The 20,965-nt window shown below is 48.8% G+C and overlaps 1 protein-coding gene across 3 annotated transcripts in view; it reads right to left on the bottom strand.

Annotated features, from left to right (window-relative positions):
* The window catches only part of GRIK3 (glutamate ionotropic receptor kainate type subunit 3), a 208,453-nt gene that overhangs the window by 25,621 nt on the left and 161,867 nt on the right, over positions 1-20,965 (bottom strand). For all 3 annotated transcript variants that reach the window (XM_016147198.2, XM_016147195.2, XM_016147197.2), the window contains exons 9-11: positions 20,835-20,948; positions 13,378-13,581; positions 569-792 (exon numbers count right to left, since the gene is read on the bottom strand). In XM_016147198.2, the coding sequence (XP_016002684.1) occupies positions 569-792; positions 13,378-13,581; positions 20,835-20,948 (542 nt within the window). The remainder of the gene's footprint in view (positions 1-568; positions 793-13,377; positions 13,582-20,834; positions 20,949-20,965) is intronic.

Consider the following 20,965-nt stretch of genomic DNA (forward strand, 5'->3'; position numbering starts at 1 on the left):
GCATGGTGCTTGGCAAACACTAGGTAAACACTAGTAAACACTGAGCTCAATCTGTCCCCCAGTGACCTCTTATATCATCCACCAGGAAGGCTGTGCTAACATCTTTCATGTGAACAACTGAATGTGTAAGGGTGTTGCTAGCATGTCTTATGGACAAATAGGTGTGCACGTGTGGCATGTTTCTGCATGTGTGCATGTGTGTGAGTCCTTGTGGTACTGTTCCCCCTGCTATTGTGGCTTAGATGGACACAGTCCTTTTTTCAAGTGTCAAGCCACCCGCTGGGCCATTCAGTGCACCTGGGTTTGCCTTGCTGGGTGCCTGGGCAATGACTTAACCTCTCCAAGCCTACTCATAGGACCTGGGGTACAAGTGCTGCCTCTCAGAGTCATGGACGCAGACCAGGGTAACGACTTGGGGATTCATGGAATATTCCCTGAGGGATATGCAGAGATATGAGCTGCAGAGAAGGAGAAAGGAGCATGCGCAGCAGTAGTCGGAGTGGGGACTTGCACGACTCCCGGAACCACCAACCTTGGGCCAGAGCTCTGGCCAAGGTACTGCCCTTACCTGGCGATGACAAAGAGGACACAGCTGACACCCAGGTAGGCGAGGAGCACGTACATCCAGATGTCTGGGGACAGGGGGTTGAGGAAGGAGAAGACACTGGGATTGGTGCCATTGGGCTTGCGATATAATATGCTCACACCAAGCGTCATGAAGGGCTTGGAGAAGTCGATGGCCTTCTCGCGGACATGGGTGATAGTCAGGGGGGCCACGGCCAGATCTGCCTTCTGCAGTGAGAGAGAGAGAGAGAGAGAAAGACAGACAATGAGCAAAGCCTAAGACTAGCAGTGGACAGAACACTCCTTCTTGGAGTGAAATCCATTGCCCGAACCCCGGATCATTTAATCACCCTTCAGTTTCAATATTTACTAACCCTTCTTTTGGGCCAGGCCAGACCCAGAGTCCTGGGGAGACAATGATGAATTAGCCTTAAGCTCATTTCTCCAAGAGCTCATGACCTTGGAGAAGATGACAGTGGTATAAGCATGTAGAGAATGGATCCCTATTAAAGCCATAACCACGTGGTCTATTCCCAAAATGGTGCTTTGTCAAATAAATACAGTTCTGCAACCTATAAACATTTAAAGATCACTCATTTGCGACTTTCAAACATCATAAAGAAGACATGAAATCCACAACAATCTTCATTTAAATGTTTTCTTTTCCATTCCACTTCTAAACTGTTTCACCCCATTCCAGATATTCTAAATATCCTAAGAGCCCCCAAAACTAGTTGGGCAAAAATAATGCCCTCCTTGGAAGAAGAAGGCAGGGAAAAAACGGAACAGGCAAATCCAGAGTCCTGTTTAGTAGGCAAGGGTAGGGAGGAGAGCAGAGCTGAGGAGGAAAGGAAAGGGGTGGGGAAGTCTAGGAATATTCTTATGTTGTTAAATTTTAACCCATCACAATGCTAATGATGGGGATAATACAAGTTCTATCTATTTGGTCTGAGCTTTTCTGGATCAGACGTCTACAATCCCTTGTTTCTACCTTTCCAGCCTAAATCACTGCTCCCTTTCTAAATGAGGCCTCATTTAACTGCCTCTGTCGACCACATCCCATCTTCGCCTTCACGCTGTCCACACATCGTGCCCTGTTGAGTTGAGAATGTCCTCTTCCTGTGGTCTCTTACCACCTTCGATAGTATTTTGCATATACTACCTCCTCCAAGAAGCCCTCCTTGATAGCCTCCAATTCTAAACTCCCGTGCAATTCACTCTGTCCCATGGTAAGCTTCTAGGTAGCTCAGTTTGAAGAACACTATACGTGGCCATGTAAACTTTTGTCTTATCTGCTTATTTACCTTTGAGTTTCTAAGCACAGTTGGAACTGTGGCCGATCCACTGCTTCATTTCTCGGTTTTCAAGCCCCATATCAGCCTCCGTAATATTTGTTAATTAATAATGTTTCCCTCTGAGAGGCTGCCCCTTGGGCTCCTGTGGATATTTACGTATTAGAATGTGAACCAAGTTATCACTTCCGAGCTTCTAACGGCTCTGAAGCTGTCCCAGGCTGGTGGCCACTGGGAAACACCACAATGATGCTGCTCACTCTAATGTTTCTCCTTCTAAGAGCATCTCCCACACCTGGTTATTGACACCTGGATGAAACACAAGGACTCAGTGAACACAAGGACTCAGAACCTGGGAAAGACAGGGAGGAGGAATCTACTGCAAAGGATTATTTTATACTGGGACCTTCCTTTTGTGAATTTCCGAATGCGTGAGCTGGAACTTGCCTAGCTTTGAAGGCAGAGGAAGAAGAAACAGGCAGCTGCTGCTACCCTAGTTCCTTGCAGCCCTCTCAGTTCAGGGTGTGTACAAAGGAAGGCAACAAAAGGAGAAACTATCAGGGAAGTTCGCTAGAGGGACTAATGTGTTTCTGCTCAAGACCTACTGTGCACCACTCTGTGATGCAGAGGTCAGCATGAGACCTAGCCCCTGCTCTCATGGCATTTCCGGTCAAATAAGCCCCTTTTGGGGGCTGTAGATAGCACTCTGAGTAGGGTGGGAGCCAGGATCAGGCACCTTGGGAAGTCCCTTTTATTCTTTAAGTTCTAGGAGCCTCTATAATGTTGGCATGACAGGAGTGTAGTGGGTTTTTGATTCTAGAACTTGACCTCCCCCAGCCCTGTCTCTTCAAAGTACATTGCTTTGGAAAGCTCTGTTCTGACCCCAAAGTCGTCATCACTATTCCGAATGTATTTGGAACTGGTCTCTGGGAATGGCCTCTGGGGCTTGGCGTGGATTCCTGGGAAGAACCTCAAAGTCAGTGGTGGCAAGAATGATGTTGGCTTTTGATAGCAAGTTGGATGAGAGCATTAGTTACTGGGGGGATCAGGGCGTTTGCAGTCAAGGCTCATTTCCTTCATAAGAAGTGTTTCAGGATTGGTAAGAAAGCCAACTACAGGGCCACAGACCCCATCTCTCCCTGCCAGACCCACCTAGAGCCTTCAGAATCTCCATGCCAGGCTTTCTGCTCACTGCTGTTGTGAGGTTGGGGGTCAGGGGCATCTTCAGCATTCTGTGCCTATAGCAGCAAGACGGCTGGTCAACTTGACCTTCTTCATAGGGAATTTTGATATGTGTTCTCCTTTGGGCTTCAGGAAGCCTGGAGTTCTCCACTTCAATTTTGATTTAGGTAAGACATACTATATTTCACCAGTGGTTATAATTTCCCTGAAAATGGCATTATTTTGTCCAAGTTCCCTTGAAAGAGCAGAACAGAGGTCAAGGCTTTGATGTTTCGGTTCATTACTCAGGATGAAAGGCCCAATCTTGGCAGGTTCCTCCCAGTTGTACAAGTTTTCTTTGAGGATGATTCATAAAATTATAGGCTGTCAAGACTAGATAAGAGAACTTCAGGAATATCTTTTCCAATGCCATATTTTTTATGGAGAGAAACTGAGGCTCAGAAAGGTCCAAGGTCTTTGCTCTCATATTTATAGTAATCATCCTTGAATAAACCAAACCTCTGACTTGTTCAATACATTCATTGGTCTTATGGGTGATTTATTGGCCCATTCTGCCTCACCAAGAACCTTTCCATAACTTTTCTAAACCTCTGGTCCAGGCAGGATGGCCTTTCCAAGACATTACTTCATCTCATAAGCTGCTTTCCACTTACTGAGAATCTGTCAGCACCTGCCTATCTCCAACCTCTCCTACTCTACTCTATCCTTGCATGAGGCCACTTAGTCCCACCTGCTCTATCAAATTCCCAGCAACCAGAACTGAAGGCAAGAACTTAAGCAGCTATTGTTCCATATTTTGGTCTTAAGCATCCAGCCGCCTTCGCTGCTAGTCAGGCCCTAGCCTTGTACCCCAGACTGAAACCTGGGCAGTCTCCTACCAGGTTCTAAGAACAAAGTTGTGACTGTGGTCCCAGTTCTGACAACTCATCACTGATCAGCTTTCTCCTAGGACAGGGCTCCTCACTGGGTACTCGGATCTGCCCCTTTGAGTCCCAGCTTGCTACCTGTGTCTCTTGCCCCTATTGGCACCTGCCTACTTGGGTTCCCAAGTATGGTCCCCACCAGATTCCCCATCTCTGTACTCTGCCTCTTGGTTGGGAACCTCCAGGGCAACTGCTTGCTCAGACCGCGACCTACTAGAGTTGAAATCGGAAGAAGTGTTATCATTCATAGATGCTTCTTATATGCCAAGCAGCGTCACGTGTGCTATATATATATTGCTTTAGGTGATCCTCTCAGCAGCCACACGAGGCTGTAAACATCATCACCTTATTCCAGGTGAGGGTATGAGGTTTGTTCAAGATGGTGAGCCAGTACTTGGACTCATTTCACTGTGATCTCAAAGCCCAATATTTTATCCTAAAAACCACATGTAGTGGGTTGAATTGTGCTCACCCCCCAACACACACGTTCAAATTCTAACCCTGGTACCTGTGAAAGCAACCTTATTTGGAAATCAGGTCTTTGCAGAAGTCATAAAGTTAAGATGAAGTCATACTGAACTAGGGTGAACTGTAAATACAATGATAGGTGTACTTATAGAAGAAGAGAGGACACAGATACACCCTGAAGGCCATGTGACAATGGAGGCAGAGACTGGAGTGATGCAGCTACAAGCCCAGGAATCCCAAGGATTGCAAGGTGTACCAGAAGCTAGGAGAGAAGTGTGGAACAGATTTTCTCTCAGTCACCAAAAGGAACCAACCCTGCCGACCTTGGTTTCTGATTGCTGGCCTCCAAAACTGACAGGGAATGCATTTCTGTTGTTTGAAGCCACTGTGTTTGTGGTCATCTGTTGTGGCAGCCCTAGGAAACTCCTACAACCTGCCACTTAGATCCTGGGCAGGATGCATGGAGCTCCTCCCAGCTCCCACTGCTGTTCCCTCCCCAGCGCCTGCCATTCTGATGGGCAGGCTTTACAGCTGGGCCCGCCCCGCCTTGTCCTGAGGCCAGGCTGCAATTGACTCTAGCTCATGGCCATGACCGCCATGGGGCCTACCCAGCATACACTTCACATCACGTGGTGGGGCTTAGGAGCCCTGTGGCTGCGGAAACATGCTGATTCACCCATGCTTCCCTCCAGATCGCTCTGCTTCTGCTTCCATGACCACCCAGGAAAATCCGTGTCACTCCCACAACACATGCAGGACTTGTCCCAGGGGCTCTGTCTGCTGGGTCTCTGCCCACATGTCTGGGATGTGTATCCATGGAATTCAGCTTCCACCCTTTTCCCAAAGTGGTGCTTCTCTGGCTAGACTCTTTCCTCATTCCTAATGCTGCTTAATATAAGTTAAGACTTCCCTCTGCCCTTGGGATGAGAGAGTCTTATTATGGGTTCCTTGATTCATTCACGATCTAGCCAGCACCATCTGGTAGGACTTTCTGCAATGATGAGAATGATCTATATCTGCGCTGTCCAATACGGTACCTCTAGCTACATGTGGCCCTCAAGAACTTGACATGTGGCTCGTGTAACGGAGGAACTGAATTTATGCTTTTATTTAATTTTAAATTAAATAATTGTAATTATTTAAACATTTTTAATTAATTTCAGTTTAAAAAGTGACCCCACGTGGCTTGCGGCCATTGTGTTGCCAGGTGCGGATCCAGCCCCGCCGGCCCCTGCAGCCTCGCCTCGCATCATGTTCCCTCTGTTGTCCGCCTACTGGCTCCTTTCGGACCCTCCAGTCCGGGCCCTCTCTCACCTCGGGGCCTCTACACGCGTACTTTTCTCTGCTGGAAACTTCTTCCTCCCCAAACTCTTTGTTGAGCTAACGCCCACTTCTCCTTCGGATCTCACCTCGAATATCACTTCTCCAGACAAAATCCTCAGATAAAATCAGGTCTTCCTGGTGATTAGTCTCATAACGCCAAGTATTTTCACTCCTAGCACTGATCATGGTTATGGTTTTAGAGGTATTGGGTGATTCTCTGGGTCTTTCTCCCCTACTAGACAGGCCGTAAGCAGGGCCTGGGCCTGTGTCTTTTTACTATCGTATGCTCCATGTCTAGCACAGTGCTGGCCTTTGGTAGAGATTTTGGGACTGAACAAATGGGGACGTTGCAGGTTTAGGGTAGACATCCGGCAAGCATGTCTGAGTACATGGCAGATTACGAGAGGGCAAAGCAAGTCACAGACAGTGTCTGCTGATAATCTCCAACTCCAAGCTTAAGGAAACACAGTGACCCTTGAAAGGCCCTGGGCAGTAACCAGACAACCAAGAGCCTTAGCAATCCACACATCCGAGTAGAGCAGAAACGGGTGCTAGTAAATTCATGCGGGTCAAAGGATGGGTCAAAGACTAACACCTATGATTTCCATGCCAGCTTCCTGAGCTGACTGCAGCCTCGCTGCCAAAAGGCAAGGAACGATGCCTGTCCTCTTACCTGGCCACGTTCCTGTCTTGGAACACTTACCCTGGCTGAATAGTTCCATCTATTCATATGTTCATAGATTACTGTCTGTCTCCTCCACTAGAATGTCAGATCCTGAGGCTCAGAGGAGGGATCCCGCCTGTTTGTTCACCGCTGCATCCGCAGCAACTAGCATGGGGCCTAACTTAATAAATGCATTGAATAAATGAATAACTTGATCAGTGGGAACACTGGAGGTTTAGAAGAGCTCACCCAGCAAGCCCTCCTGCAGGGCTCGCTACACAGCAGTTTACAAGGGCGGGGTACACAGAATCGTGGATGGTGTCTACCGATGACTCACCAGCCAGCCGCCACACTTAAAAATCAGCACTGTGGCCACCGACGACCGTGGAACAGCCTGTATATACCTAAAGAGATGGGCACAGGTGCAAGAAAATTCCGAAGTGTTGGCCAAGGGGTCATGTCCTGTGCTTCACACACAGGCCTCTTGGGCTGATGGACGCCCGACTGTGAGAAATGAAGCCTGTGCCTTTCCCAGGCCTGGGAGAACGGCTGATTCCTGAGTCCTGGCAGGGGCTGTTCTGCATCTGTTCTTTAGGATGCTCGGCAGGTGTTCCTTGCTTCAGGGCACACGATGAGGGATGCACCCATCACGGACTCCGTTCCCATCTCTAAAAGAATCCCCTTTCCCCACTCCCTGTGCAGCCACAAGACAGGTATCCACCCAGGTCCTATCAGGATGCAGGCCTGCCAACAACCTCAGGGTCCCATCCAAGTAGGTACCACTATCCAGGCTCTGGGCATCTCCTTCTCATTCCTGAAGTCTAAGCTTAAGAGTCACTTCTGCAGTGACTCTCAAAATCCCCTATACATACACCCCTTTGTAGTGTTGATTGAAATTTAATAAAATTTAACTTGGCTGATTCATTGCTTCCAGAGGGCAAGGATGATGTCTACCTTCGTTGCTCCTATATTTCTAGTTACCCTCCAGGTCTGGCATGTCATCACTGCTTGGCTCAGACCCCTCTAATGCTACAAAGCAGACCCACTGGCTGTGACCAACCTCATGCAGGCACAAGCTTGACAGGATCTCACCTCCTGCCACCTGACACCTGACACCTATTGCCCCCATGACTTTCCATGGACGCTGCTGCAGGGTCCTTTGGGTCCCATGCTCCCCATACCAAGCCCAGAAATGCATAGAAGTCAGGAGCCAGTTATTAAGTCTGTTCCTCCTCTTCCCCTCACCCTGAGAAATGGTCCTGAGATGCACTTTGTATGGCTTTTCTGTGGGGCAGACCGTGGATCGAGCCATTAGTTGTACTCAGTGGTGATGGCTCAGTAATGTGTCCTCACGTTGACTTCCCTTTCCCCCTGCTCCTCACTCTTTCCCCGATGTCATATCCCCTAAATAATGGCATCTAAGCCCCTGCCTCAGGCTCTCCTCTCCAGGAACCCAGACTGAGACTTTGGTCCATAAAATTTTATGGAATGAATGAAAAAAAAGTTGATCTTCAGCAGGAGGGTCTGCATGTTCCAGTTGCTTTCTTTGACCTCAGTTTCCCTCCAATGCCCTCTTCACCACTGTCTTGTCCTACCTTACACTTGGTTGTCTGGATCTTGACCGTCTGCCAGGCTCTTTCCAGGCCTTTCCCAGGCTGGTCTCTGCTTGCTGAGATCTGGCAGCTGATAGTTCTGCCATGAATCTCAGTGCAGCCCCAAGTCCTTCCTGTATCTCTCACTTGCTTACCTGGTCGTCCTCAGGCAGACCCTGAGCTTCTCCAGAGCTCTGGGCAAACTGGCTACCCTGACAAGAGTTCATCTTTGCAGTCTATCCATTTTCCCTGCTCTCAACTGCTTTGTCCCATCCAAGATTCTGACCTGCCCCAGGTGAGCAACCAGCACACCTTGCTTCAAAGTGCACTAGCCAGCTCGAAGGTGGTGGCTTGGTGGAGCCTTTCCCGGCCACGCAAACAGTGGTTTGGGAACCCTCCTAACACCAATGCATGCAGGCCAGAACTAAGATCTGGTTCCTGGTTGGAAGGCAGGGGACACACTGGGCGATGGAAAGAAGCCTTGACACCAGACCTTCCTCTCACACACTGCGAAAGGGAAGCTCCGTAGTCACAACGCCACAGCCATGTCTCTGGGGAAGGTGTGCAAGTCCATGTGCTCATTAATACATTCATCAATGCCTACTCAGTATGTATCCAGCCCCATGCCAGGTGCTGGGGCAGCAGCCAAGTGCAGTCCATCAGGCAGTCACTGTCTGAAGATCAGGCAGAGGAAACGGGCACGTCAAACTTTGCCGCCCTCCCTGCTCTGTGCTCAGTGTTACAGAGAGGCAGAGGGGACATCTGGGCTGTGCTACTTTTTTCATAGGGGAAGGGATGACATGCCAAGGCTACCCATGACCACTCTTTGTTTCATCTTGGTCCAGTCCCATCTATGAACTCAGGAAACCTACATACTACTATAGTGAGATGTAACAACTTAGAGATAAAATAACCAATGGCCTCCTGTGGCCTGGAGGACATTTATGCATCCCATTAAGGTCAGGCTCTTGCTCCCTCTCCTCTCTGCCTGCCCTACCCCTCTGATTCAAGGGCCTGAGAGAGCAGCCAGGACAGGATTCCCGAGTCTCTGAGAACAAAGTCTGCAGGAGGCCAGGCCAAGAGCACTCAAGGGGCCCTTGCTGGGACGACCCTGTTCCTTCAGATCACACTCATGCCAACTTGTGTACGCTGCTCATTCCTCGTCTCCTTTGACCTCCCTGCGGTTGTGACCCTGTGCTCACGCCTGTCCGCCACCTTCTGTCTCTTAAGGTTCCCCCTCAGGCTGTGCTGATGATGCCCCAACCTCAGCCTCCGGCACTGCTGTCTCTGGGTGCCCAGCCACATGGCCAGCCACCTACCAGGACCCCAAGCCACATGTGATCTCAGTACCTCTCTCAAAACCTCTACTTTTCCAGGAGGCTCTTTATCTGGGGATGACACCACTACCTCCCTAGCTGTCCAAACTAGAATTTTACAACTTTTCTTTGATTCTTCCCTTTCCCTCACCTCCTTCACCCAACTAATCACCAATCTCATCGACTCCACCTTCTCTTCTTCATTCTGTGCCATCTATTTCCCCATTTCCAGCTATAACACTCTGAGGCCACCATGCTCTCCATCACCTACGTCCCAGTAATGGCCTCCAGACTCGCTCCATGTTATTTTGCACAGTGATCTTCCTTAAGTGACAATTTGATGTCACCCCCTTCGTCCATACCTTTCAGTTGTGCCCAATAGTTCTCAGGATTAAAATAAAATTCCCCGGTTTAGCACCCAAGGCTCTTCAAGACTTGTCTCTTGTCCCCTTCCTCCACTGGCAGCCTCTCCTCTTGGCTTCAGGCTCTCCACACTTGGGGCTCCGCCTGTGCACTCCCTGGCAGGATCCTGGGCACCAGGTGCCAGCACAGAAGCTGTAGATAGCAGGTGTCCATTGAGACAGGCCAATGCCCCAAGCAAAGAAAGGGGCGATGCCTTGGTGTGTGCCTCAGTTTCCTGTACGATCGATGTGAATCAGCTGCTCCCACTTACATTCAGAAGGGAAGGTCTAGGTCCCAGATCACTGTGGCCCACCAGGATGACCATGCTGGGGGGCCAGCTCTCCTGCTGCTATCACGTTCACCTGAATACGTGCTGTGGACACTCGCCCGTGCACATACTTCAGAAGCATACACACCCTGCCCTTGGAGAGAATGCCAACGAGCAGGGCAGCTCCTATGTGCTGAGCATTTACTGAGTGCCAGGCCCTCTGTTAAACGTTTTTGCACCGTATTTCATCAAGTCTTCCCATTTCATAGATGCGGAAATGGAGGCCAGAGAGGTGGGAGAACTTTCCCACTGTTAGCTAAAATGTGCTAGACCTAGAATTTGAACCCATTGCTCTTGGATTCCAAAGTCATTAAAACACATGGAAATAATTTAAAGGCACAGATATGAGTAGAAGTCTTGTGAGAAAGGGGCAAACGAGAGAGAGAACAAGCAGCAAAAATGGAGAGAGTGACACTTTGGGAGAGGGACAGGGCGAGGGGTGGAGACGTCACTGCTCTGTCCAATCACGTTTGTCCTTCCCATTGTGTGTCAGCAGGAGGGCGGAGCACCCTGGCTCCTTGGAAGGTCAAGTGTCATGGAACAGAAGTGAGTAGAGAGGGTCAGGGAAGGACTTCTTATATCCTGCTGGTCAGAGGCTGCACTGCACCCAAGGCCACCACGTGGGCCTCCAGGGAAAGATCCTTGCAAAGTTAGCATTCATCATTTTTACATCTACGTTCAGCTCCCTAATAAGAAAGTAATAATATTGCCAAGCCTTTACCATGCTTTCTATGAGCTAGTGAGAAGACTAATTATCTGAAGACACTAATAAATGGTTATGATGTTATTAAAATTGGCACCAAGCTAGGATGAATAGGCTCATCAATTGTGGAGAATCAGGTTTAACAAGGTCCCCTGCACGTCCTGTCAGGGCCTGTGGCTTCAGTGGAGACCGGGCGGCATGGAGGCCACAAATGAGGCCTCTTCCTTTCCCCAGCTCAGGGTCAGCTCAGGAAGGTCTGGCTGCTGCTGGGTTTTTCTGACCCCCCTGCCCCGCCCCTCGCAAATGGCTCTTCAAAGCTCTCAGGACTGCTGGAGATGCGAGACAAGGCTGGCCCTGCTCACTTCTGCATGTGGCCTCCTTTCTCCATGTGATGCCCTCCCTCCTCCTCCCCAGTAGAGCTTGCCTCTGCCAATGACAGGCTCAGAACCCACCTGCAGCCCCACACTCCAGAGCTCCACTCACAGGATCATAGGGAGCCAATAAATAGAGATGCCTCTGGGGCCTGCTGACTAATTTCCATAATAATTACAGTTATTACTAATAATGGTGACAACACCACTCCTTTCCATTTATACTGAATTCCACAACCTGGGAGCTGCTTCCCCACCAGTTGTCTCTGCTGGAGCCTCACAATTAGTTGGGAAGAACGCAGGGAAGGTATTATTACTCTCACTGTAGAGATAGGAAACAAACTCAGGGTAATAAAGGGACTTCCTGAAGCCCCTTTCCTGGCTTCAAAGGAATAATTGTAATGATAAAAATAAAAATAGTTAAGAGCAGCAAGTACTGACACGGTGCCAACTATGTAATGTGCACATGTGAACTTACTTAGTCCTCACAACAGCCTTCAGGGGGAGGGTCTGCTATTTTCATTCCCATTTTACAGATGAGGAAACTGAGGCACAGAGAGGTTAAGAAACTTGTCCAGAAGCACACAGCTCATAAGTGGCAGAGTGGGAATCAAGTCCAGCCTGATTAGTTTTATTATTTACTATTTACTATTAGCTCGTTACTATTAGCTTCTCCTGCCAGCCTTTCCCACAAGCCCAATTTTCAGAGGCCCAGGAAATGACCACCTGCAATGCTTTGCTTGAGTCTTCTTGCTCTGAGCTCCAGCCTCCTTCCACATCCAACCTCCAAGGTCCCTGTATGATAGCTCCAAAGGCTAACAGAGAACCCTGATGCTGCCTGCCCCTACCTCTAGAGGCAAAGTGAGAATAGCCCCTTTGGCTGGTACTTTTCAGGTTGCAAATACCTATAACACGAACCTTCCTCTGCCCTGGCTCTTTGCAGAGGTTGGAACACAGGGCTTCAGCAGCAGAGAGCCTCCGGAGACCACTCGCCTCTCTCTGCCCCAGCTTCACGGTCTGTACAATGGGTGGTAGTAACGGTATCTACCTCGCTGGGTTGTTATCAGGGTAAATGAAAGAAGGAATATAAGGGCTCCAGTACAGATCAGATCCTTGCCTGCATTAGCAGATCTTGGATAGGAAATGTTTCTGGAGAGTTGAGGGCCCTGTGCTGGAAAGCAGGTAATGATTATCAAGTGGCAGGTGAGCCTGTATGAATGGTGCCTCGTTTAATTCCTGCAACAATCACAGGAGCTATGGTGGTTGCTCATTACTCCTGTTTTAGAAGTGAAGAGATCGAGGATCAGTGACATTGATGAACTTGCTTGGTTGTATATCTACTAGCTTGTAAAGCCGGGGCTTGAATCCCCATCCAGCGGTCTGCAGCCTGGGCTTCTAACTAAGGTGATGTGTGCCCTTACCAAATCATATAAGTCTCCCTCTTACTGAGGGCTGGCTGTGGGCCGGGCCCTGTACCTACGGCTTCATGTCCTTCCAATGAGAAAGAAGGAATTATATCCACTGACAGACGAAGAAGTCACTGAGGAAGGTCCAACGACATGCCTCTGTTTGCATAGCCTATTAACGAGGAAATAGGACTCAAACCCGGGCCCTTCTGATTCCTTTTGCTGCGGTGTCCTTATTCTCTGGCTTCTCTCTGTCTTTTTCCCAGTGTCCCACAAAACTCAGCCCCTCCTACCACCTGCTCCCAAAAGTTCCACCTCCTGCTTCAGCTCCTTGCTCCTCTGAGTCCTCTCCTGTCTCAGGCAGAGTATGAATCTGCCTCATTGGTACCTCCAAGCTGAGTCTTGCTCATCCCTTCATCCCAGCCCTTGGGCCCCTGTCTCCTGATTGGACCCAAAGTTGCTCAAGACAGTGACAGATCGAACTCTGTCTCAGAGTTTGGTGAAATATTTTGCAATTGCACTTTGCCCACACGGCTGGACTACCCTTTGGTAACTCTTAAAAGAGCAGAAGGCAGTGATCTTCTAGAGAGAGTTCATCAAAGACATTGGTGGGAATGGTTCTGAATCAGATGGGGGCCAGTGTGTGTGCGCTTATGTAGAGGGGAGTGTCTGGGAGCTGGAAGCATGAACAAGGCAGGCCTGAGAGCTGGGTCCCCCTCGCCAAGATTGTGGCCTTTGTCTCCATCTCACTGGCCCCCAGAGCCCTCGTCTGCCAGAATGCCCCACCCTGATATGCACACAGGATTTGGCCAAACCTCCCAGGGGGTCCTCGGCCCCACTTACATGGTCAATGAGTTCCTTGATCATGCCGTTCCACTGGCCCTTGTCATCCTGTGCCCCGTACTTGCCATCCTCCACCAGCCGGATCTCGTAGGAGAAGCCCAGGATGTGGGCCAGTTCCTTGAGCAGGTCAATGCAGTAGCCCTCGAACCGGTCATTCCCAAACAGGGTCTTGTCGGACTTCCGGAACATGACAAAGGGCTCCTCCTGCAGGGACAGACAAGTGAGGAGGCGACGAGGCTGAGTGGGTCAGGGAGGCTGACTGGGGCTAGAGAGTTTGGGCTGGAACCTCTGCTACTTTTTTTTTTTTAAAACCGCTGGATGGCTTAGATGAATGACCTCATAAATCAAGGAGGAAAAATACATTTCCTGAGAGCCAGCTTTTTGCTTTCTAAATGGCTGCCTACTGGTGTCCTTGGCAGGAAGTGGAGGATCAGGAAGTATTTATTAATTGTCCAATGGTTGCAGAGCTAGTAAGTGGTGGAACAGGGATTTGAACTCAAGACGGTTTGATTCTGAATCCCGTGATCTGTCTGCTGGATCATCAATACAGGCCAGTGGTTCTCATGGTGTGGTCCCCGGACCAGCAGCATCAGCATCACCTGGGCGTTTGTCAGAATAATACATTCTTGGGCCCCACCCAGAACACTGAACCAGAAATTCTGAGGTGGGGCCCAGCAATATGTGTTGGAAAAGGCTCTCCAGGGGATTCTGATGTCAGCTAAAGTTTGAGCACATTGCTGCAAAAGGCTCATCATCAAGTATCTTCCCTGACGTCTCTCCCAACTTCTATTTAAGAGATTAGATCTACACACTCTGATATCGCTCTCTTTCCAAGGATCTCAGTCCCCAGCATTGGGATCTGTCAGGTGAGTGATTCCTGATAACCACGATAGCTTGCATTTGTATGTGGATGCCCAGGGCACTAGTAAATCAGCAAATGAGATAGTGTTGGTGGAGGGCCTAGCACAGGGCCCAGCAGAGCAGGAGGGCTCAAGAGACAATAGCTGACATTGCCTTAATTTCAACCTTCTAGGGGTAGGTACTAATAATCCCATTTTATAGGTGCAGGAAGTGAATTCACAAGGATAAGTGATTTGTATAAGTTCACCTGTCCCCTAGAGAGAGGATCTGAGTTCAGGTTGATATAGCCCAACGACCTGATGAGCTCTTAACCACCTTGCTATGCCAGAGGTCCTGAGTTGCAAGGTGTCTCTCCCCGGTGGGCAAGGGTCCTTAGAGGGTAGCTTGTGGGTCCAGAGCATAGGTGATAGCTGTCACACATGGAGCTCCCTCCCTTATTGTGATGGGGAGTCAATGAGGGGCTTTGAACAGGGCGCAACTCTGAGATCTCATTTAGAAACAAACTCCTGTCAACCTTGCAAAGAACAGGCAGAAAAAAAAAAAAAACAGTGGGAAGTAGCTATGGACCTCGTCCAGTTTGAGAGACATGGAGTGAGAAACTGTGGGATTCCAGGCCTATTATATTTTTCTAGAATCCAGGTCAACATCCAAGGCCATGATTCTGCTGGCTCCATCCACCTAGCTTCACTTACAAATCCCTGTCCTGCATTTGTGGTAGATGAGCTGAACTCTTAGCAAACTCAAGATTTACTGAGTTCCTGCTATACATCGGGCACCGATTTAAACTTTCTCACAGGCCATTTGATTTAAGCCTCACAAGCTTGCAAGATTGGCAACATTATCCCCATAAGATAGATGAAGAAACTGAGGCTCAGAGAAGGCCAGTAAGTTACCCAAGGCTGCACAGGAGTTGAACTACAGTCTAATAGAGTTCAGTTCCAATTCTTCCTGCATGTAGCTCCTCTGCCTCTTTCTGAGGCTTTACCTTCCCCAAAGCCAAGTGTCAGAATGCCTCAAGCCTTCAGCTGATGGGTGACAGAATTAGCTGACAGAATGCATATGTATTGGGAATCTCATGAACACAGGCCCACAAGGTGGGTGCACACCTAATTATGCAGGTGTCTCATCTTTCTCTCAACTGGCATGGTCATTCCTCTGACATTGTGGGTCTCTGGAGTGGGATGAGCAATGAAAGGACCTGGCAGCAACCCTCATTGGAGGTCCTTGGGCTCAGAAACCCACCAGCAGGCTCTTGCCAGCTCTTGCTATGGCAGGTGAGCTCCATTCTCTGGCCCTGGGTCCCCAACAACGCCACCTTTCAAAATCCCATCCCACCCCACTACTGATTGACTCTATATTTTCCAAGTCCTTTGGGATGCTTCAGAGAAAGAGCTGGGGAGTATCTGAATCCTCAAGAGATTCCTGCCTCTCCAGGGAGTCTGAGAAAACTACTTCTCAGTCAAATTGGGTAGAAAGCTAGATCCTTTGGCTAATCTCCGCGCTATACCTTAGCACTATCCCCTACCCTCCAACCAAGCAGGCTTATCACTGGGCTGGAGAACGGAATCCCGGTGGGGCCAGGGAAGGTGGTGGGGCTTCCTGGAGGAAAAGGACCTTTGGCTAGTGCATACACTGCCTTTGTGCAAATTCTTCTCTGGGAAGGTGAAGTCCTGAACCTTGGCATTGGGCCTGGTTTCAGTCCCAACTCATCCTTTTGGTTGGATGCTCTTATGCAGTGACCAAACTGCACCACTATGCCTGGTGGCCCTAATTTTGGCTCAAGAAGTTGTAGAGAAGGTATCAGCTTTCCCACGGGAATTATCAACCACACGTAGATTTCTGGGCAAAATCTACCTCTTTCTGTAACATGAGGATAACACTAGAATCTACCTTACAGGATTGACTTGAGGGTTAAATTAGTCAATATATGAAAAGTACTTAGAGCAGTACCTGGCAAATGTAAACTGCCAATATTATTATTATTATTATTATATTATCATTATTATGATTAGTAGTAGTAGTAGTATTGTTATTACCTTCTTTCCGTGTGCTGGGTGGCCTGTTACTGCAGTGACCTTTCCAGCCTAGAGACCATGCCCAATGTCACCAAAGGTTAAAAATCCTAACTGGCAGCAGGAAAACCATTTGGGAAAGGTCCCCGAGGTAGCTCGCTCCCTGACCCTCTCTCCACGCCCCTCCCAGGCCCCAGCCTCTAAAATTAGCACTTCATTTGTGAAGCCACCACAGCCCCCAATCTATACATCTCCATATAAATACGCTGCCTTCGGAGCCGCTGTAAAATGCCATTAATTTCGGGAAGTGCTTTGCGGATGGCATACATATTTAACAGCCAAAGCCCAGAGCTTTAAAATGGTGCTCGCCTTAGTAATGTGTCTCTAGACCTGCAACATTTCCTAGGGGGTAATTCTGAACTCCGCCAACTACTTATTCATGGACTATTTCACAATTTATTACTGGAAATGTCCAGACAGCCAATTCACAAGCTCTCTCGGCTGCTAATCGATTGCTCGGTGAAGGTGCCCTCAATTTCATAACTTCACGCTCTCCTATTGCTCTGGGAGAATAGCTGAAGGAGCAGGGGTAATATTTCTTTTCAACAAGTCACAGGAAACAGGGGTCCAGAAAAATAACCTTTTTTGACTTTTCGTTGCCAGGACTCTTAGGCTAGTTTCCCCCTGATCACTTATACCAGCACGAAAGCGGGCCCTGCGCTAAGCTTCTCCCAGCCACAGGACCTGTGGAGTTGGAAGAGGGGAGTCTTTGGGGGAAGGATCCAGGGGTTAGCTACCTAACAGCTGTCTTCCCAATCGCCCTTCTGACTTAGGCAATATCCACACGCATCCACATATGTATACACACGTGCATACAATGCCACTGACACAAATACAACACATTCTCACATGTTCTGTCTGCCTAGCCCTGCTCAGACACACTAGAGACGCAAGGCCTCAGCTTCTGCCAGTTAGAAACAGGACAGAGTATTAGGTGTCCTACCCTCCCAGCAGGTGAAGCCCAGACTTGTTCCTGGCCTGGGATGGTTCTCCCAGCCCACCTCCTGGTCTTCCTTAACATTTCCCCTTTCCCGCTGCCGGGTGGCACGGGTCCACCTGCCTGGCAGTTCAGTCTATGTGGGTCACGAAATGCAAACGGTAGAAATACACCCACTGGTGCGTATCTAGACAGCGGCGCGTAGCAGTCCCACACCTACACACGTGCCCATGTCCACGCTGACACTGCCACTCACTTCGGCAGCCAGAACACTGAACCTTCAAAAGCAGGGCCCCCAGGAGTGAGTTGGGTGTGTTTTCTTGGTGTGTGAGCTGAGGTTTGGGCAGATGAATTTTTCATGAGCTCATGGAAGAGCAGAACCAGAAGAGAGGCAGGAGCCAGGGAGGGAGAGGGTGGGGGAGGGCAGGCTTCCAGGCTCCTGCTGCTGCCTTTTCTGCCTCAGGAATGGGGAAGGCTGCCTTCGAAAATGAGGGGCCATAGAGGGTGGGGTCAAGGCTCTGTTCATCTGTGTGTCCAGGGTAAGGTGCCCCTAGCACGCAACCCCGGCATTCAAGACAGGAGAGAGGTGGGTTTTGGGGTAGCCCACACAGAGATGCTGTCCTCTGCCACTTCCAGATTCCAGCGGTCTCAGGGCTAGTTCGCTAGGGGCAAAGAAGTTGGATCTTTCTTTACTTGTGCCTTGTAACTGCCTGTCACTCAAAGTACTGTTGCCCTGACAATACACTTCCAGCCAGGAAGGCGCTTTCCCCACACCCCCCTTCCCCAACCTCCGTGCTCTCAGCTGATGATGCTGGCCCTGCTTTCAAGTTGTCAAGCACATTGCTGGGTTTTCAGTCAGAGCACCAGGGGCTGGGTCACTGCCCACAATTGGTGCAGCTGTTCCCAAAAAGCCCAAGCCCGGGGTCACCGGGGACCTGCAGACCATGCCAAGACTTTTTGGCACATTCTTCAGAGGGTCTGGATCAGTTCTAGGTTTTCAAGTGGCCCTTGGCCAGTCCTTGAGTGGGAGTGGGCATGTCTCAGAAGACTCAGAGGAAGGACATCTACCTCAGGACATCTGAGTCAGAGGCCATGTAAGAGGTCAAGGCGATGGGGGCCAGGGGTGGGAAATAATCATGATGCCAGGGCCAGGAGCTCAGACCTTGGCCAGGGCAAGGGATAAAGTGGTGCTTGGGATATGGAATTTCACGTACCAGTAGGAGACTAGAGCTATGAGAGGCTCATGAGGTCACAAACCCTAACACCTTCAGGGGCCAGGCAGGAAACAACTCTATAAGAGAAAACCACACATAAACAATAGGGAGTGGTGGGCTCTGTGGTGAGCCAGGGAATGCCCACCAGGCCTGCAAGACATCAAGTGCAAGTTCAAAGTTTATAATGCCCTCCCGTGCTAGTGATAACCCCCTTGACCATGGTCCTGTATTAACCTTCAATGACGTTCAGGGTTCTGTTTGTGTACAGAAGCAGAGGAGCCAACACTGCATACTGTATTAAACCCAAGCTTTCTGGGACTGAATTTGTAGTCAATAATAATATGAATTAGTAATAATATGAAATAATATGATCATAATATGAATAACAATAGCAGCTACCATTTAGACAGCATGCACCCTGTGCCACTCATGTTTATTAAACATTATTTGTCTCATCTCTGTGCAATAGGTACAATTATTATCACCTCTCTTTTTCAGATGAAGAAACTGAGGTACAGAATGGTCAAGCGATTTTCTAGGTCATATAGCTAGTACCTAGTAAAGCCAAGACAAATCCAAAGGTTTGTGCGCTTAACCGTCACAGTCTTTCCCCTGCATCCTGCTCACACTTCATACTCCAAAGAGCTGTGGGGCTCATGTGTGCCTGGATGAGGGGCAGGGGAAAAGATTGAGCACATGTGTCTAGGCTGTGAGCCAAGAGGGGCTTCTCTCCCTTCTTGTCACCTGGGAGCCAGCCAGATGCTACGGTGGGCCCTCAGGGGAGAGACTGAGTACAACAAGTCCAAAGATTTACAAGAAGCTTCAAGTATTGACTAAGAAGCTGCGAGAAGAGCAGGGGATGTCTGCTGGATTCTCCCTCCGCTGGTGAAGAAAAAAAAATCCCTCATGCCTTTGCAGAAGGGTCTTATGTCCTTGAAATCAGTCTGCTGCTATTTTCATAAAATTTAACCCTGTGGTCTTTCAAGGTCTGTGTATTTTGCATCTTTCTGGCATATGATCTTTAGCTCACCTCTTACTGTTAGAATATCGTTTTGCGATAGAATTATCTTAGCTCATTTAATCATCTCTCTTCCTAATCTCTTGAAGCATACTAGTTTTACCTTTTTAAAGCTTGTCTTGTGAAAAGTGCTTTATTTATTTATAGCTCACATTTTTATGCAGCTGTTTTTAATCTTTTACCACCTTTTTATTATTTTATTTTTACCCTTTTATATTTTTGCTTTGTCACACTTTTATCCTTCCGCTTTCTGACATGCCGGTTTTACATTTTTTACCTTGTCTAGCCAGAGCTGTTAATTATTTATTTTAATATTTTGTCTTTCATGATAGTGTTCCTTTTTATCTCATTCCTTATTTTCGTTTTTCTCTTTATTATTTTCCTTTTAACCTTTTATTTTGTTCTCTTTCAACTCTCCTTTTTATCTTTTTTTATCCACCTCAATATTCCTTTAATTGTGCCTCACTCCTCACTCTAATCCTTTTGCTCTTTTTTGTTTCTTTTTAATTTAAAAAATTTTTTTATAGTTTTTTTCCCTTGTTCCTAACGAGATCTTTCGACTTAGTGGTTTAGCAGTTTGATTTTCATATTTTTTAGTTGACAAAAAGTCGATCAATAGAGGCGGGCAGGATGTATGATTGTCAGGAAGATGCCAGTGAGGGTCTCACCCCAAGGTGTCTTCCCCGCCCTCTCATTCTGGCTCTGTCAGAAGTGTGTTCAGAACCCCCATTAGGTCTCCATCACCTTTAACGTGGATCTTCTCAAAAGTCATAACCCTGGAGACTGGGGTTGAGATCAACAGACTATAATCGCTTCCCAGAAGCCAGTGGTGGCCCTGGCATCTGCTGCTCACTAGGGTTCCTGGGAGAATGGGGTTTAACTATGACATCCCTTCCTGCTCCACAGTACCCATCACCTGGCCACTGAGCGTGTCCCCAGTGAATCACGCTAGGGGAAGTCCACCCCATCATGGTTCCTACTCAGACTTGCAGGGTCAGGGAGTGGGTGAGATACAACCATACGGGCCTCAGCAAAAGGGCTGGCCAAGTAGGTCTCAGGTAGGCATGAGGACTGACTTTCTTTGAGAGGAGGCCACTCACAATCACCTCCTGGTGTCTCTGGCCTGTGGCACGAACAGAATTGCTGTGTTCCAGCCACTTTCTGAGGGCTGTCTAAGCAACCTGTGATGTTGACACCTTCCTGCAGCTCCCCCTCCCCCACCTTCCAACCTCCCAGTAGCCTCATAAGAGGTGCTCGGTCCATACTGGGCGGGGCAATGGAGGGGTCTCCCTAGACCTGATGGTCAGCTTGCCATCAGACCAGACAATCTCTCCTGCAGGGCTGCAGGGTCTTACCAGCACGGTGGTGACGATGAGTGACCTATTTGTCAGAGAGTCAGTGACGTTAGGGCCTCGGCCTTTGGCAACCTCTGTGATGTTGAGCCCCTCGGCAGGACTCCACACCCCAACCTGGATGGACAGACAGA

This window comes from Rousettus aegyptiacus, unplaced genomic scaffold (genome assembly GCF_014176215.1).
Source record: "Rousettus aegyptiacus isolate mRouAeg1 unplaced genomic scaffold, mRouAeg1.p scaffold_m13_p_1, whole genome shotgun sequence".
Lineage (NCBI taxonomy): Eukaryota > Metazoa > Chordata > Mammalia > Chiroptera > Pteropodidae > Rousettus > Rousettus aegyptiacus.